Source organism: Salmo salar, chromosome 04 (assembly GCF_965601325.2).
Source record: "Salmo salar chromosome 04, fSalSal1, whole genome shotgun sequence".
Classification (NCBI taxonomy): domain Eukaryota; kingdom Metazoa; phylum Chordata; class Actinopteri; order Salmoniformes; family Salmonidae; genus Salmo; species Salmo salar.
The window spans coordinates 18,912,874-18,930,968 of record NC_138294.1 but is presented as its reverse complement, the minus strand read 5'-3'; the positions used below and the strand labels follow the sequence as shown (position 1 = coordinate 18,930,968).

At 44.5% G+C, this 18,095-nt stretch overlaps 1 protein-coding gene across 2 annotated transcripts; it reads right to left on the bottom strand.

Annotated features, from left to right (window-relative positions):
* Positions 1 to 348: 348 nt before the first annotated feature.
* On the bottom strand, positions 349 to 17,431 carry LOC106602324 (polycystin-2). 2 transcript variants are annotated; one of them, XM_014194884.3, is made up of 15 exons: positions 16,437 to 17,431; positions 16,041 to 16,154; positions 7,663 to 7,796; positions 5,800 to 6,050; positions 5,299 to 5,523; positions 4,801 to 5,029; positions 4,389 to 4,559; positions 3,923 to 4,104; positions 3,606 to 3,726; positions 3,381 to 3,479; positions 2,946 to 3,067; positions 2,672 to 2,789; positions 2,384 to 2,547; positions 2,060 to 2,207; positions 349 to 1,769 (listed from the first exon to the last, which is right to left on the bottom strand). In XM_014194884.3, the coding sequence occupies exons 1-15, from the start codon at positions 16,882 to 16,884 to the stop codon at positions 1,539 to 1,541; spliced, it is 2,757 nt and encodes a 918-aa protein (XP_014050359.1). In that variant the 5' UTR covers positions 16,885 to 17,431; the 3' UTR covers positions 349 to 1,538. The 2 variants fall into 2 exon arrangements, with proteins under 2 accessions (XP_014050359.1, XP_014050360.1); XM_014194885.3 differs by having other exon boundaries at positions 2,384 to 2,544.
* Positions 17,432 to 18,095: the final 664 nt, after the last annotated feature.

Genomic DNA, 18,095 nt, shown 5'->3' with positions numbered 1-18,095 from the left:
TGTGGTTCCAATGGACCATATGCAATACATTCCTGACTCCTAGAACACATACAGAGGCCTAAATGGTCACCTTTGTGAGACCTTTTAGTAACAGAGAGACCTTTTTGGTGACAGAGCAGGCGTCTCGTCTCCAGAACAGGCATTTAGGTCAATAGAGGGTATAATCCTATTTAATCTCACTTAATCCCCCAACATATATCAACTCCAATCAAACCGGTTCAATGTACACGACAGGTCCATTACTGACACCTTATATTCAAGGTTTAGAGTCACTATCGGTGTGTTCAAAACGTATCAAACAACGACCCGGATTAAATTGACGATTTTTTAACACACACCACTTCATCGTTTTAGCATCACAATACACTTTATTTTTCACACCTTTGATATACAGTATGTAACCACAAAAAAAAGTACAAAATAATAACACTACAAAATACTGCAAGGCAGCGTACATAATAATACACACGAGGATCACATGACCCTAGATGCACTCCGAATCGAAGTTTGTTTCAAGTTACAATATGTATCATATTATACGTTTATAAGAAGGGTGTTTTGTAAGTCATTACAAGGTGATATAGATGAGTAATTATGACAGGATGAGCCACACTTGTAACTATATTAAAATGACAAAAAGGAAAGCAGCAAATGAACGATCGATGAGAAAATTATTTTCCTGTGGAATATCAAGATGTGCGTGCGTGCATATACGGTGAAATCAAAACCAAAAGCCCTTGATCTACGTACCAGCACAGGAAAAGCACTGATATGCCGTGTATTCTTAGAATATAAACAAAATGGAAATAGCTTAGAGGCCAGTTCATTTACATCACATGTAATATCTCCAATGTAATCAAAACCTTCATGTACCCTTCATTGTGTCCAGCATCTTCATGTACCCTAATTCTTCATTGTATTCGGCCTTCATTTTAAACGCTACAATCATGTACCTGTGCTTGCACTGTAAGCTTTGTAAATGTATCAGGTCATATTTTGCTTGCCTTAAAGCATGTACCATCTTATAGATGGAGTACGTAGGACTGTTTTCAGACCATATGAGTCTATTTGGTGGGTTTCACTCACACTCTTGGATAGCTGAGGTGCTGTGCACTTGACTTTGCCATTGTGGTATCATATGTAAAGATTTCAAACAAATACAGAGGGATGATGATGGGACTGTGTACTGGTATATAATGTAGAACACAACCAGAAAGGACATTTACACAAGGATATCTTCATTTGTGCGACAACCTATTGTGCCACAACCAATGAATACAATCTCGAACCTCACTAAAATGTCTCTTAAAGTTACCCTTAGCCATTTTGGTTGCTCTCCGATAGGTCCAAATCCTTACTTAAAATTTGATTGCGTAACTTGGACTTCCACGATAATCTTCCATTGAGGTCAATGGGAACATTTTCAGAAAATTCTAATTGCATGCACACATCTCAAGTAAGGATTCGGCGCTTAGAACCTGTAAAAATACTAGAATGTCCCTTTCTCGTTACCGTGTAACTTTCTGGTGAGCGGAGTTTTACACGTGGCCACTCCCATTACCCCCAGCGTCCACCCCGTCAGTAGACAGGGAGGAGGAGGGGCGGGCGCTGCGGGGGCGTGGTTGGGCTCCTGGACCAATGGCAGTGGTGGGCTGGTGATGGCTGACCTGTGAGACAGTGTCGTCAGACTCCCAGCGCTCTAGCTCCTCCCTCACCAGCCGCTCCATCTGCTCTCTCTGGACGTCCATGTCCCGACCCTGCCTCTCATCCTGGGAGAGGGGGAGAGATTTGATTTTATTAGTATCTTTTAGTCCTCATTTGGACTAATCTTCCAAGAGTCCTTAAACATTTTTCACATATAACATACTGTTACAAACAGACATAATACACTAACATATTGACCAGATAAATAGTCTAAAAGTCTGAGAGAGGGGGGGACAAAAGGGAGATGGTGGATCGAGAGAGATGGACAGAAAGAGGGGAAGGAAAGATTTTAAAGAAGTGTTTGGTGTGGGCGAGATGGGCATGTGTGTGTGTGTCCATGTACATTCTGTCTCACCTCCAGCACCCCCTCCAGCAGTTTTCCCAGCACGTCTCTCCTCTTGAGCTTAGCTCTCTCCATGGCCTCCAGCTTCACAATCACTGCATCGATCTTAGACACTATACTACCTATGGAGTGCTCCATCCGGTCAACACGACGCACCAGCCTGGAATAGAACGGAACAATAAATGTCAATAACACGTTTATATAACATGCTATATCCATAGTTACGACACATGATTTAAAACATTAAAATATCAGGTACATCCTCTGTCGGAAACACACAGAGGACCTTTCAAAAGCCCAATACTTCAACTTGGCTGGTAATAGAACTCGACCTACACTTGAAACTCTTCGTAGGGCACGCCTCCTGAGCTGCTGCCGCGGCGACGGGAGCTGTGACCGCTGTCCTCGTCGTCATCCTCCTCCGAGTCGTCATGGCTACGGGGGAAGCTCCGCCCACTGGTAGGTCTGGGCAACGAGCTGCGCTCCAGATCCAAGTCCTCCTGGCCATATGTGCAGAGACACACTGAACATCTGCAAACGTGTGTGTGTGTGTGTGTGTGTGTGTGCAGCTCGTTGCCCTGTGTGTGTGTGTGTGTGTGTGTGTGCGCACGCGCGTCCACTCACTCTCTCCTTCTCCAGGTCATCCCTCATCTGCTGGTGTTCGTGCTCAGTCAGCTCCTGGTCCCCACCGTGGTCATACTTGGCAAAGATGGCCTCAATCTCCTCATCCGTGTGGCCCTTTCTAAACACACAAACAACAACACATTTAGTTGTACTATTACATGTCACGTGTGTCTTGATGTCTTTCTTCGCATGTCTGTATAAATTAATGAAATAGTGTATGTTTATGAATTAGTCAGTGAAACCCCAGTTCGGTTTCAGGCACTGCAGCGGTCACCCTTTGAGGTCCTGGCGGAGCTCGCCGAAGTTGAGTTTCCCACCGGCCTGGCGCAGACTATCTGAGATGTCATCCACAGTGGTCTTCTTCAGTCTCAGCTTCATCAAGGCTTTGTTACAGCCCTGCAGGGAGAGGAACAACACTCAGACAAACTCAAGGACACCTATCAACACTCTGAGGTGAATGTTGTTGCCATTTTCATTCTGCATTTATCAGTTATTCAGTACACGTTGATAATATTCAACAGTAATGTAAACTTACATTAACTTGAGTCTCCTTTTCAATTGAAGTCTTTACTTCATAGAATCTTAAATATGAAGTTGCTATGATACAAGCCAGCTTGCAGTTGTTTGAAATACTCAGCTACAATGACGCGTTAAGGGATCACATACACCTACTAGAACAAATAACCCCACATACCATTTGGGTCCGTACCTTTTTAATGAGGTCCGTCATCTCCATCTCAGACCTCTGCTGGGACATGTCTGCCTTCACCTCTGAGTAGGTGTCATTGATGATGGCCAGGAACATATTCTACAGGGAGACAAAAGACAGTCAGAGCAAACTTTAATCTCTCGAGATAATGTAGATCAAATAGTACAATATAAATGTATATCAATATACCCACACATTTATCAATGGTAGTATATCAAAACTCACCATGAGGATGAAGAAGATGAAGAAGACGAAGGTGATGAAGTAGATGGGTCCCAGGACTGGGTTAGCCTCCTCTATCTCTGAGAACTCAAAGTCTCCCAGGATGATGCGGAACTGGGTAAAACTACATGGAAAAGAAGAAGAAGAAGCTATGAAGAGGCTAAGATGAAGCTATAGGGGTGCGTTACCATTACAGTTCCAATGGGTCAAATTCCAAACAAAACTCGAATCAATCTGGGAGCCCTGGTTGTCTATGGAGAACCTAAAGAACTGAGAATCTTAGAACCTGGGTTGATTCCAATCAAACCAATGTTACTTACATGCAGGCTTGGAAGGTACTGAAGTCGTTGACCTGGGTGCCAAACACCAGGTAGGCCAGCTGAGCGTAGGCCAGGAAGATGATGAAGAACATGATGGCGAAGCCGATGAGGTCCTTGGCACAGCGAGACATGGTGGTGGACAGCTGGCTCATGGTCTTGTTGAAGTTGATGAACTTGAAGAGCTGAAGAGGAGAGATGAGCAGAAACCAGGTTAGAATTCAAGTGTCTTTGAACAGCATTATATAAATTCTGTCTTTTTTTATTTGTATTAAAATCATGCTAATATAGTCTCCCTTTATGGGAGCATACTTTGGCTTCTGCCAACAGGTCTGGACCTTTACGGCACAGGTAGTAGTACTCTCATCCTGTAACCAACTGCAGACTGTCTGGTTCAAGCTCTGCTCCTGGTCAATTCCCACTCAATTGCTACATTCAGCATGTCAATCTACCATAAAGCCATTCTTACCTTCACCCAGGAGAAGAGGACGATGACTGCGGCCATGTTGTTGAACGTAACCTGGAGGTGTGCCAGAGGCTCGAAGCTGGGGTGGGCGCTGTGGTTCTCCAGAAGGTCTTTGAGACGATTGTTCACCACGGACGTTCTGGTGATGTTGATGATTATGGCAGAAACACTCAACTGGAAAAAGAGGAGGGGGATATTTGGAATCTCAACACAACAATATTTGGATCACAAACCTCTTCCCTTTGTTCCAATGTCTATACTAGCCTACCACTTAGAATGCATGTTCATTGCACTACCTCATTCTAAGTAGTATGCTAGTGTGGATACTGGAACAGAGCCCTTCTTTACTTGGGTGTTTCAGGGAGACTCCATCCCTTCCTACTCCCTGCTAGGGCGGCCATCTTTAATTACGTACCACAACGATGAGGACATCCAGGCAGTTCCACACGCTCTTGAAGTAGCGCAGGCGGTGGATGCGTATCTCCAGGGCCTCCTCCACCACGTAGTACAGGATGAAGAGGCAAAAGGCCACCTCACACACCCCGACAAAGTAGTCCCAGCTGGACACGTAGCGAATCAGACGCACCGTCTGAAACTGCCAGGAAGTGACTACGCCTCCTGTAGCGGGGAACTCCACCACCAATCTGAAACATTCAATTCAACTGTATTTATCCCCGCAGTTAAGCAGACAGGTTAAACTGAATGAACAAGAGATATTCAGTATTCAGCCTCTCTAGGGTGAAAATGACACCAGATTGTGGATGAGGATGGTAACTAGAGAACTCCCATTGGATTGCATGAGTCATTGATCCCAACCATGAACGTGTTGAGAGCCTGAATTGAACCTATGTATCACCGATATAATTAGTGTGAAACAGTCCTAAGTAACATGTAATAACTCTGGGCTCTGTACCTGGCGATACAGAAGAGATTGATGTTGCCGTTGTAGACAGAGAAGTCCAGGAAGACGGCTCTGGTTCCTCTGTCCAGCCACAGCTGATGTTTTAGGGAGCGTAGCAAGCCGGCTGACTCATCTCTGGAACGGGCCAGGTCCTGGTAGTACCCCCCTCCACCGTAGGTAGCCACCTGGCCCCAGTAACTACTCCCATTCAGGCTGTTCTCCTCTGTGTACATCCACCTGGTGGAAAGACAGACAGACAGTCAGACTCATCATAGAGCCCCAGTGAAACAGTTTGGCCTGGTATTCACTGGTGGCTATATGTTATACGCCATACTTTTATCTGGTGGACAGCATCCATAATGTGCTTTCAGTTAACACTAGAGCACATGTTGCAACTGTTGCTTTGGTTTAGTCTCTAGCATTACAACCAATTGTAGCTCTATGGTTGTTTTCTTATACGTTACCATTTAACTATACATCTAACAGTAGTACATAGTAGTTTAGTAGACATACGCAGTTCCGTTCATGGGGCCAAAGGGGGCGCTGTCCTCGTTGCTAGGGGTGTACATGTTGTAGCAGTCCTGCACCTCGTCCCTAAGGTCCTCGTGCACGGAGCAGGATTCGTTGCGAACTTTGACCTGGCGGAGGCGGGGCACCCCCAGTAGCAGGTTCTCATAGTAGATCATACTGTGGTTCTCAGGGAGACTATTGTTGTTGTACCACACCTCCCAATACATCCCGTTCAGGAAGGGACCCTCTGTGAACTGCATGGTGGAGAGACGCGTTGGTTACAGAGAGAATTTCAACTGAAAGCTCCATTGTTCTATTTGGTGTTTATTAATGTGATTTGGACTAAATACTTTTAAGTGTGTGCTGCTTTGGTTTTATGCTTCATATACACTACACAACAAAAAGTATGTGGACACCTACTCATTGAATATCTCATTCCAAAATCCTGGGCATTAATACAGAGTTGTAGAGGAAAAGCTTCTGGAAAGGCTTTCCTTTACATGTTGGAACTGCTGCAGGGACTTGCTTTTATTCAGCCACAAGAGCATAAGTAAGGTTGGGCATTGATTTTGGGAGATTATGCCTGGCTCGCAGTCGGTGTTCCAATTCATCCCAAAGGTGTTCGATGGGGTTGAGGTCAGGGCTCTGTGCAGGCCAGTCAAGTTCCTCCACACCGATCTCGACAAACCATTTTGTGCACGCAGGCATTGTCATGCTGAAACAGGAAAGGGCCTTCCCTAAACCGTTGCCACAAAGTTGGAAGCACAGAAACATCTAGAATGTCATTATATGCTGTAGCGTTAAAGATTTCCCTTCACTGGATTTTTTTACATTTAATTTTTTTAAACATTTTAGTCATTTAGCAGACGTTCTTATCCAGAGCGACTTACAGTAGTGAATGCATACATTTCATACATTTAATTTAATTTCATGCATTTTTTTGTACTGGCCCCCCGTGGGAATCGAACCCACAACCCTGGCGTTGCACACACCATGCTGGCGTTGCAAACACCATGCTCTACCAACAGAGCCACAGGGAACTAAGGGGCCTAGTACGAACCATGAAAAACAGTCCCAGACCATTATTCCTCCTCCACCAAACTTTACAGTTGGCACGATGCATCCGCCAAACCCAGATTCATCCCTCGGACTGCCAGATGGTGAAGCGTGATTCATCACTCCAGAGAACGCGTTTCCACTGCTCCAGAGTCCAATTGCGGTGAGCTTTACACCACTCCAGCCAATGCTTGGCATTGCACATGGGAATCTTAGGCTTGCGGCTGCTCGGCCATGGAAACCCATTTCATGAAGCTCCTGGTGAACAGTTGTTGTGCTGACGTTGCTTCCAGAGGCAGTTTGGAACTCAGTAGTGAGATGACTTGGAGGTCCCGTTCTGTGAGCTTGTGTGGCCTACCACTTTGTGGCTGAGCCGTTGTTGCTCCTAGACGTTTCCACTTCACAATAACTGCAGTTACAGTTGACCGGGGCAGCTCTAGCAGGGCAGAAATTTGACAAACTGACTTGTTGAAAAGGTGGCATCCTATGACGGTACCACGTTGAAAGTCACTGAGCTCTTCAGTAAAGTCATTCAACTGCTAATGTTTTTTTAATGGAGAATGCATGGCGGTGTGCTCGATATTTTACACCTGTCAGCACCGGATGTGGCTGAAATAGACAAATCCACTAATTTGAAGGGGTATCCACATACTTTTGTATATATAGTGTAACTGAGCATGGGCCAAAGTAAATGCATTGACATCTTTGTTATACCATAACTAAGCACCAAGCTCTATTTTCCAATCAGACAAAAAGCACAAAGCAGGAAATTAAACCACTGCATAGCAAACCGGGGAATTGACTCATTACCTTCCAGAATTCACTCATAGTTGAGAGGCTTCTGAATGTGGCTGTGTCCCCCGGGGACAGTGGTGTATCCAGGAAGAGCTGGGACATCACCTTGGTGTAGTAGTACATGTTGGAGCCCACCATCCCATAGGTCACTACACAACAGAAGATACTGTAAGAGTTTCTCTGGATGAGATTATGGTGCATTTTCTATTGTGTGTTTAGTTACACACAGCATACCTGTTCAGCATTTTCTAATAACTGTTTATTTCATACATACTTGTATACATACCCAATGTTAAAATAATGAATAACGGCATTAATGTTATCCTATCGTTATACTATATATTACTGTCATGCTACAGTTGTATTAGCCTATATTGTGTTTACCCCCATAGAGTCTATTGACACACCGGTGCATCAATCTAAGTAACATAATTTAAAAAATCCCCATCAAAATCCATCAGTTTAAAAGAAAACTCCACCCAGAAACTATCTTTTGGTATTTGTTTCATTTGTCCATTGTTGACATAGTCCCGAAATATTTTGCTTGTCAGCAATAAAGTTTTCAAGATATGTAACTTTCAAAATACAAAAATCATCCTCGTATAATGCATTTTGCATCATATGATGCTGTATTTTAAGTCATATGATGGGATGATTTTTGTATTTTGAAAGTTACATATCTTGAAAACTTGATTACTGACAAGCAAAACATTTTGGGACTATGTCAACAATCGACTAATCAAACAAATACCAAAGAATACCAAAAGTTTTGGGATGGAATTTTCCTTTAAGCTCGAGATATGTTTTTTTTGCATGGGCTATGTCTCAATCCAACGCATCCGCCTGTGGCCGTCTTCCGCATCTGAGGTGGAAAGTGGCAGAGCTAGAGCTCTGTTTGTCTGACCAGGAGACATCACTAAAAAAGATCATCTCAAGAAACCGTCTGTAGCGTCTGAACGGTTTGGCCTACAAACTAATATGACCACTCTATAGAAAGGTAAGAATCTCACGAACATGACGGCTTTCTTGGTTCTGCTCTATGACAAGTGTCATGGGACTCGTCTAAAGGTAACCCATACAAATGAAAGTATGGAGTTTGTTTTGTTCCAACAAACGTATGGGGTTAAATATGTGTAGAAAAAACTAAAATATTGCCTGAGCTTTCGTATATGTCCTAGATATAGGACAGACACTTCCAAACCTTATTCCTTATGATACATTTTTTGACTGTATTTTTTGCCATTTATGAATGTGTTATTCAATGCGTTTCTATGGGCTATAGGACAAATTCAATATATATATTATATATATATATATATATATATATATATATATTTTTTTTTTTATTATATATATATTTTTTGGGGGGGGGGGGGAGATACCTAAAGGGGTTATAAAATTTTAAATAAAATAGCTAAATGGTCCATGGTATGATTTTCTTCAAACAATTTCTTAAAATAATGGCGTCTAAGAAATGTATACAACAATATTGTTGATCATGTGTTTCTCTCTCTGAGTGGTCCAACAGGTACAGTGAGAGTCAGTATTATACTGCAAGCCGAGACTTCATGTTAGCACCAGCTACCAAATCCTGGCCTACCGCACTGAGGCCAAGACCTGTTTAAGATGCCACTGAAAACAGAAAACGTATAGGGGAAAGGGGATAGCTAGTCAGTTGCACAACTGAATGCATTCAACTGAAATGTGTCTTCCGCATTTAACCCAACACCTCTGAATAGGGCTGCCTTAATTGACATCCATGTCATTGGTGCCAGGAGAGCAGTTGCAACCCCAAATATCTGTGTATACTTGAATCTGGTCAACCAGCTCCCATGCACAGGAATACACTTCCACAAGCAGCAAAGTCACAGGGATAAAATGTATTCAGCATTCCATAGTCAATACAGGACTAAGAATGAATCGTACTACACCGGCTCTGACACTCGTCAGATGTGACAGGGTTTGCAAACTATCACAGACTACAAAAGGAAGCACAGCGAGCTGCCCAGTGACACGAGCCTACCAGATGAGCTAAATTACTTCAATGCTCGCTTCGAGGCAAGTAACACTGAAACATTCATGAGAGCATCAGCTGTTCCGGACAACTGTGTGATCACGCACGCCATAGCCGATGTGAGTAAGATCTTTAAACAGGTCAACATTCACAAGGCCGCAGGGCCAGACGGATTACCAGAACGTGTACTCCGAGCATGCGTTGACCAACTGGCAAGTATCTTCACTGACATTTTCAAACTGTCCCTGACTGAGTCTGTAATGCCAACATGTTTCAAGCAGACCACCATAGTCGTTGTGCTCAAGAACACTAAGACAACCTGCCTAAATGACTACCGAACCGTAGCACTCACGTCTGTAGCCATGAAGTGCTTTGAATGGCTGGTCATGGCTCACATCAACACCATTAACCGAGAAACCCTAGACCCACTCCAATTTACATTACTGCCCCAACAGATCCACATATGACGCAATCTCTATTGCACTCCACACTGTCTTTTCCCACCTGGACAAAAGGAACACCTAGGTGAGAATGCTATTCATTGACCACAGCTCAGCATTCAACACCATAGTGCCCTCAAAGTTCATCACTAAGCTAAGGACCCTGGGACTAAACACCTCCCCCTGTAACTGGATCCTGGACTTCCTGACGGACCGCCCAAAGGTGGTAAGGGTAGGTAACAACACATCCGCCACGCTGATCCTCAACACGGGGACCCCTCAGGGGTGCGTGCTCAGTCCCCTCCTGTACTCTCTGTTCCCTCATGACTGCATGGCCAGGCACGACTCTAACACCATAATTAAGTTTGCAGCTGACACAACCATGGTAGGCCTGATCACCGACAACGATGAGACAGCCTATAGGGAGGAGGTCAGAGACCTGGCCGTGTTATGCCAGGACAACAACCTCTCCCTCAATGTGATCAAGACAAAGGAGATGATTGTGGACTACGGGAAAAGGAGGACCGAGCACGCCCCCATTCTCATCGACGGAGCTGTAGTGGAGCAGTTTGAGCTTCAAGTTCCTTGGTGTCTACATCACCAACAAACTATCTTGGTCCAAACACACCAAGACAGTCACGACAAAACCTATTCCTACTCAGGAGACTGAAAAGACTTGGCATGGGTCCTCAGATCCTCAAAAGGTTCTACAGCTGCACCATCGAGAGCATCCTGACTGGTTGCATCACTGCCTGGTATGGCAACTGCTCGGCCTCCGACCGCAAAGCACTACAGAGAGTAATGCGTACGGCCCAGTAGATCACTGGGTCTGAGCTCCTTGCCATCCAGGACCTCTATACCAGACGGTGTCAGAGGAAGGCCCAAAAAATTGTCAAAGACTCCAGCCACCCTAGTCATAGACTGTTCTCTCTGTTACCGCACAGCAAGCGTTACCGGAGCTCCAAGTCTAGGTCCTAAAGGCTTAACAGCTTCTACCCCCAAGCAATAAGACTCCTTAACATCTAATCAAATGGCTACCCAAACTATTTGCATTGCCCCCCCCCCCCCTTCACACTGCTGCTACTCTGTACATTCTCTATGCATAGCCACTAACTCTACATATTACCCCAATTACCTCGACTAACCGGTGCCCCCGCACATTGACTCTTTACCGATACCCCCTGTATATAGCCTCACTATTGTTATTTTACTGCTGCTCTTTAATTATTTGTAACTTTTTTTTACTTTTCTATTTTTACATAACTATTATTTTTCTTCAAACGGCATTGTTGGTTAAGGGCTTGTAAGTAAGCATTTCACTGTAAAGTCTACTACACCTGTTGTATTTGGCGCATGTGACAAATAAAATTTGATTTGATTGTGGTATTTTAACAATGGAGGATTGGTTGATTTCAAATGTTTAAGTAAACGTTTTTCATGATGATTGATAAGAAAAGTATCATCCAACCCGACTTAATCAGCATTCCATTGTAGTATTTGCTTATATGCTCTGTTGGACTGAATCCAGGTCCATATATAATCTATATCTAGATAAATATACATAAACAGTCCAACATACACACATATAGCCCATATGGCTAATATGGATGCTATTTTCCAAGCCTCTATTTCATTGACTCCCACCTGGCTGAGAAACTGGCTGATCTAGCTCCATCTATCCAGCCAGGAAATGACTTCCTGATCCACCCAAAACCCCATTCTGGCACGGGAACACTTTTCCTCTCAGCAGCCGTGGTATAAGGAGTGGTGAAACTAGATTAATAGCATTCTGACTCTCGGTTAAGCTGTATTCTGGAACTTTCATCATCTTCCCACAATCCTATTCCCAAACGTTCCATAATAGTGACTAAACTCTAATGGAAGTTCCTGGCTTGAGGGAGCTTTCCTGATACGCTGCCAGAGTTGTTTATCAGATCTAAGGAGTTTGGAAAATGACTTTTCTGCAAGAAAAGCTGGTCAGCGGGTAAAAGTATCCACACGGACAGATGTTAGTATTAGTCCTAGCTAAGAGCAGCAGTTACATAGTAATACCACTTCAATATGTTTTCAAGAAAATACAAATGCGAGAGCACAAAAGTGCTATACTTGATAGGTGTATGTACTTTTACTACTACCTTATTACAATGTCATTATATTGGTTTGCCTATCCTATAGTTATTCTGGTTCATAAACTGGGTGGTTCGAGCCCTGAATGCTGATTGGCTGACAAACGTGGTATATCAGACCGTATACCACAGGTATGACAAAACATTATTTTTACTGCTCTGATTACGTTGGTAACCAGCTTATAATAGCAATATGGCACCTCGGGGGTTTGTGATATATGACCAATATACCACGGCTAAGGGCTGCGTCCAGGCACTCCTTATCCGTGGTATATTGGTCATATACCACACCCCCTCGGGCCTGATTGTTTAAATAATGCATGTCTACTAAGTGGGGCCAACATTTTTTATACAAAAAGACTTATGATGCCCAACATGCATCCTCTGTGGGTGTGTGTGTTTTATTTTACCTTTATTTAACCAGAGATAAGAGTCTCCAGCTTCAGAGATTTTTGCAGTTCGTTCCAGTCATTGGCAGTAGAGAACTGGAAGGAAAGGCGGCCAAACGAGGAATTGGCTTTTGGGGGTGACCAGTGAAATATACCTGCTGGAGCGCGTGCTGCAGGTGGGTGCTGCTATGGTGACCAGTGAACTGAGATAAGGCGGGGCTTTACCTAACAAAGACTTGTAGATGACCTGGAGCCAGTGGGTTTGGCGACAAGTATGAAGCGAGGGCCAGCCAACGAGAGTGTACAGGTCGCAGTGGTGGGTAGTATATGGGGCTTTGGTGACAAAACGGATGGCACTGTGATAGACTGCATCCAGTTTGCTGAGTAGAGTGTTGGAGGCTATTTTGTAAATGACATCGCCGAAGTCGAGGATCGGTAGGATAGTCAGTTTTACGAGGGTGTTTGGTAGCATGAGTGAAGGATGCTTTGTTGCGAAATAGGAAGCCGATTCTAGATTTAATTTTGGATTGGAGATGCTTAATGTGGGTCTGGAAGGAGAGTTTACAGTCTAACCAGACACCCAGGTATTTGTAGTTGTCCACATATTCTAGGTCAGAACCGTCCAGAGTAGTGATGCTGGATGGGCGGGCAGGTGCGGGCAGCGATCGGTTGAAGAGCATGCATTTCGTTTTACTTGCATTTAAGTGCAGTTGGAGGTCACGGAAGGCGAGTTGTATGGCATTGAAGCTCGTCTGGAGGTTAGTTAGCACAGTGTCCAAAGAAGGGCCAGAAGTATACAGAATGGTGTCGTCTGCGTAGAGGTGGATCAAAGAATCACCAGCAGCAAGAGCGACATCATTGATGTATACAGAGAAGTGAGTCGGCTCTAGAATTGAACCCTGTGGCACCTCCATAGAGACTGCCAGAGGTCCGGACAACAGGCCCTCCGATTTGACACACTGAACTCTATCAGAGAAGTAGTTGGTGAACCAGGCGAGGCAGTCATTTGAGAAACCGAGGCTGTTGAGTCTGCCGATAAGAATGTGGTGATTGACAGAGTCGAACGCCTTGGCCAGGTCGATGAATACGGCTGCACAGTATTGTCTCTTATCGATGAAAGTTATGATATCGTTTAGGACCTTGAGCGTGCCTGAGGTGCACCCATGACCAGCTCGGAAGCCAGATTGCATAGCGGAGAAGGTACGGTGGGATTCGAAATGGTTGGTGATCTGTTTGTTAACTTGGCTTTCGAAGACCTTGGAAAGGCAGGGTAGGATAGATATAGGTCTGTAGCAGTTTGGGTCTAGAGTGTCTCCCCCTTTAAAGAGGGGGATGACCATAGCAGCTTTCCAATCTTTGGGGATCTCAGACGATACGAAAGACAGGTTGAACAGGCTAGTAATAGGGGTTGCAACAATTTTGGCAGATCATTTTAGAAAGAGAGGGTCTAGATTGTCTAGCCCGGCTGATTTGTAGGGGTCCAGATTTTGCAGCTCTTTCAGAACATCAGCTATCTGGATTTGGTTGAAGGAGAAATGGGGGAGGCTTGGGCGAGTTGCTGTGGGGGGTGCAGGGCAGTTGACCGGGTAGGGGTAGCCAGGTGGAAAGCATGGCCAGCTGTACAAAAATGCTTATTGAAATTCTCAATTATCGTGGATTTATCGGTGGTGATAGTGTTTCCTAGCCTCCGTGCAGTGGGAGGAGGTGCTCTTATTCTCCATAGACTTTACAGTGTCCCAGAACGTTTTTGAGTTTGTGCTACAGGATGCAAATTTCTGCTTGAAAAAGCTAGCCTTAGCTTTCCTAACTGCTTGTGTATATTGGTTCCTAACTTCCCTGAAAGGTTGCATATCACGGGGCTATTTGATGTTAATGCAGTATGCCACAGGATGTTTTTGTGCTGGTCAAGGGCAGTCAGGTCTGGAGTGAACCAAGGGCTATATCTGTTCCTGGTTCTAAATTTTTTTAATGTGGCATGCTTATTTAAGATGGTGAGGAAGGCACATTCTTTACTGACGGGATGAGGTTAATATCCTTCCAGGATACCCGGGCCAGGTCGATTAGAAAGGCCTGCTCGCTGAAGTGTTTTAGGGAGCGTTTGACAGTGATGAGTGGTGGTCGTTTGACCGCAGACCCATTACGGATGCAGGCAATGAGGCAGTGATCGCTGAGATCCTGGTTGAAAACAGCAGAGGTGTATTTGGTGGGCAAGTTGGTTAGGATGATATCTATGAGGGTGCCCGTGTTTACGGATTTGGGGTTGTACCTGGTAGGTTCATTGATAATTTGGGTGAGATTGAGGGAATCAAGCTTAGATTGTAGGATGGCCGGGGTGTTAAGCATGTCTCAGTTTAGGTCACCTAGCAGCATGAGCTCTGAAGATAGATGGGGGGCAATCAATCCACATATGGTGTCCAGGGCACAGCTGGGGGCAGAGGGTGGTCTATAGCAAGCGGCAACGGTGAGAGACTTGTTTCTGATAAGGTGGATTTTTTGAAGTAGAAGCTCTAATTGTTTGGGCACAGACCTGGATAGTATGACAGAACTCTGCAAGCTATCTCTGCAGTAGATTACCATTCCGCCCCCTTTGGCAGTTCCCTCTTGTCGGAAAATGTTATAGTTAGGGATGGAAATTTCAGGGGTTTTGGTGGTCTACCTAAGCCAGGATTCAGACATGGCTAGGACATCCGGGTTGGCAGAGTGTGCTAAGGCAGTGAATAAAACAAACTTGGGGAGGAGGCTTCTAATGTTAACATGCATGAAACCAAGGCTTTTAAGGTTACAGAAGTCAACAAATGAAAGCGCCTGGGGGAATGGGAGTGGAGCTAGGCACTGCTGGGCCTGGATTAACCTCTACATCACCAGAGGGAAGAGGAGGAGTAGGATAAGGTTGCGGCTAAAGGCTATAAGAACTGGTTGTCTAGTACGTTCGGAACAGAGAGTAAAAGGAGCAGGTTGATGTGCGCGATAGATTAGATTCAAGGCATAATGTACAGACAAAGGTATGGTAGGATGTGAATACAGTGGAGGTGAACCTAGGCATAGAGTGACGATGAGAGAGATATTGTCTCTAGAAGCATCATTTAAACCAGGTGATGTCACGGCATGTGTGGTAGGTGGAACTGAAGGGTTAGCTAAGGCATATTGAGCAGGGCTAGAGGCTCTACAGTGAAACAAGACAATAATCACTAACCAGAACAGCAATGGACAAGGCATATTGACATTAGGGAGAGGCATGCGTAGCCGAGTGATCATAGGGGCCCAGTGAGTAGTTAAGTTGGCTGGAGACGCGGCGATTCAGACAGCTAGCAGGCCGGGGCTAGCTAGCTAGCAGAAGGGCCTTAGAGGTACGTCGCGACGGAAGAAGTCTGTTGTAGTCTCCTCACGCGGAGCCGCCGTGTGTATGTGTGTCCGTGGTACTTACAGATACACAGTGTGATGAGGAAGATGACGTAGGTGACCATTTCTCTCAGGACGTTCCTCAGGTACCTCTCTCTGCTGCTGTCACTATCCTCCATCAGCTGAGTACCCCACAAAACTGGGGAAAAAACAATTTCAACACACACATTAGTATCCTTCCTTAACCGTCAATGCTCGCCTTGAGATGCCAGTGCATTACCAATGAGGGCATCTACAGGTGTGTGTTGACCTTAGTGGTGTATGTAACAGTGAGGAAGAATGGCCAGAGAGGTGTTTGAGCCAGTGACCCAGGTCTCTACAAGTTAAAGGGCAAGTGCACTACCTCCTGTGTCATAGAGGTCCAGACCTCTTGGCAGCTGTAGTGTTCTTCATACAAGGAGGAAACGTAAGTGACACTAACTTCTTATTTTCTCCAGTATCCTCTTCCCACAGCTTTTGATGTCATGTCTGTCTTGCTGCAGGGCATCCACTGTCGGGGTCGGGTATAATCCACGGTGGATGCGGGTGCTGCTCCCTCCGGCGGTATAACTTCCCAACCCGCTGCTGCAGCTACTGCTGGAGCCTGTGGACACTGATCTTCTCCCTGGGCTAGCCGGAGGCCAATCGGCCCCCATCATCTCATCCTCCGGTTCGAACCCCGGGTTGTCCCGACTCCAGGCTTGTCTTGAGGGGGGTGATGGTGTGCCTATGGCGCCCCCGAGCCCCAAGTCCTGGTGATGTATGTTCTCCATCTCAATCCCCTCGCTTGTGTCCAATCTGTGCGGCAGGGACGCACCCGCTGCGCCCGTGGCGGACCTGCCAGCCTGATTCTGCTGCGGTTGTTGTGATCTCACTCGAGTCGAGCTCATTGTTAGTCCAATTCACTGAAAAGCTTTTAAAGGCCAGACTAACTACATTTACGAAACGTTAAAAATCAATTATGTCTCTAGCCACTAACAAGTGCTATGTTTATGTCACGCTTGACGCACATATCAGAAAGGAAATGTTTAGCACACATTAAAATATGTAAGAAAGTTGCCAAAGTTCAAACTCTGCAAAACAATTTCGGGAAACCACAGATTAACTAATTTTGATTATTTGTATATGTTCCTCTTCACAACAAATATACTTCGAAACGTAAATTGCTTACTAAGAAAGAAAAATAACACATCTAAAGTTTCTGTCTTCAAGAAAGTGAGCGTCTGCGTAGTTCTAGATCAAACTATTGCAAAAGTAGGTATATCAACAACAAAAAAGATATAGTTACAAACGAATTTGTAGCCTAAACATTTACTAATGAAACTGAAAACTATCAACGAAATGCCTCGTTTATGGAAAAGAAGCCAAACACTTTCCTTGTCCCGGGCCAGCCATCTTGTTCTTGCTGTTCCCCCAAAATCTCGCATTCTCATTTGTTGGAGACTCAGATTACATTAGAAATCATGGCGTCACAGACACTGTGGCATGCACCTCTGGAAAATACTGCACAGTCGAATGCGTAGGGGTGAATCACTTTGGTAAAAGACAATTTCACGTCTTAGAATTGTACAATATAGAATACAATAGAATAGAATCAAGTTGTTGTACATTCCATCATTATTAAACGAGTGAAAAAAAAACATTTCAATATTTATTTATACAGCAGTAAACTATAATTGCCTTATATGGCTCAGCAAAACACTTTTTTCTCCAAAGGTTTATATTAGTTTTTGTTCGTTTTCTGAGCAAATTGCTATTCAGGATGAGTGTTTGCAGTGCTGTGTATGGAATGAGAATGAATAGCCTACTATTTAGAATGAATAAAATCACAATTTGTCATGAGGACATTATTTTAGGGCTAAATGCATGTGCCTTTAGAAACAAAGAACCATACTTTGTATAACTATGTATGTTTGGGTCTGGGGCTGCTAAGCAACAAGACAGTCCTGCAAAACCTGGCCAGGATTGGATGTGATTTGGACCCAATAATTGAGTGACATTTCTAAAGGCCATTCATATTTATTTACATGGAAAAACAGCATTTCTACTAGTACTTCCATAGTTATTCGGTCACTTGGCGTGTTTTTTTCTAGCAACATTG

Excerpts from the sequence above, each read along its gene's own strand:
- LOC106602324 (XM_014194884.3), bottom strand. The coding sequence starts at position 16,884 with ATGAGCTCGACTCGAGTGAGATCACAACAACCGCAGCAGAATCAGGCT. Across the intron at positions 3,727-3,922 it reads AGTACCTTCCAAGCCTGCAT|TTTTACCCAGTTCCGCATCA; the intron begins GTAAGTAACATT and ends TTTTCCATGTAG. Across the intron at positions 1,770-2,059 it reads TGCTGGAGGGGGTGCTGGAG|GATGAGAGGCAGGGTCGGGA; the intron begins GTGAGACAGAAT and ends CCCCTCTCCCAG.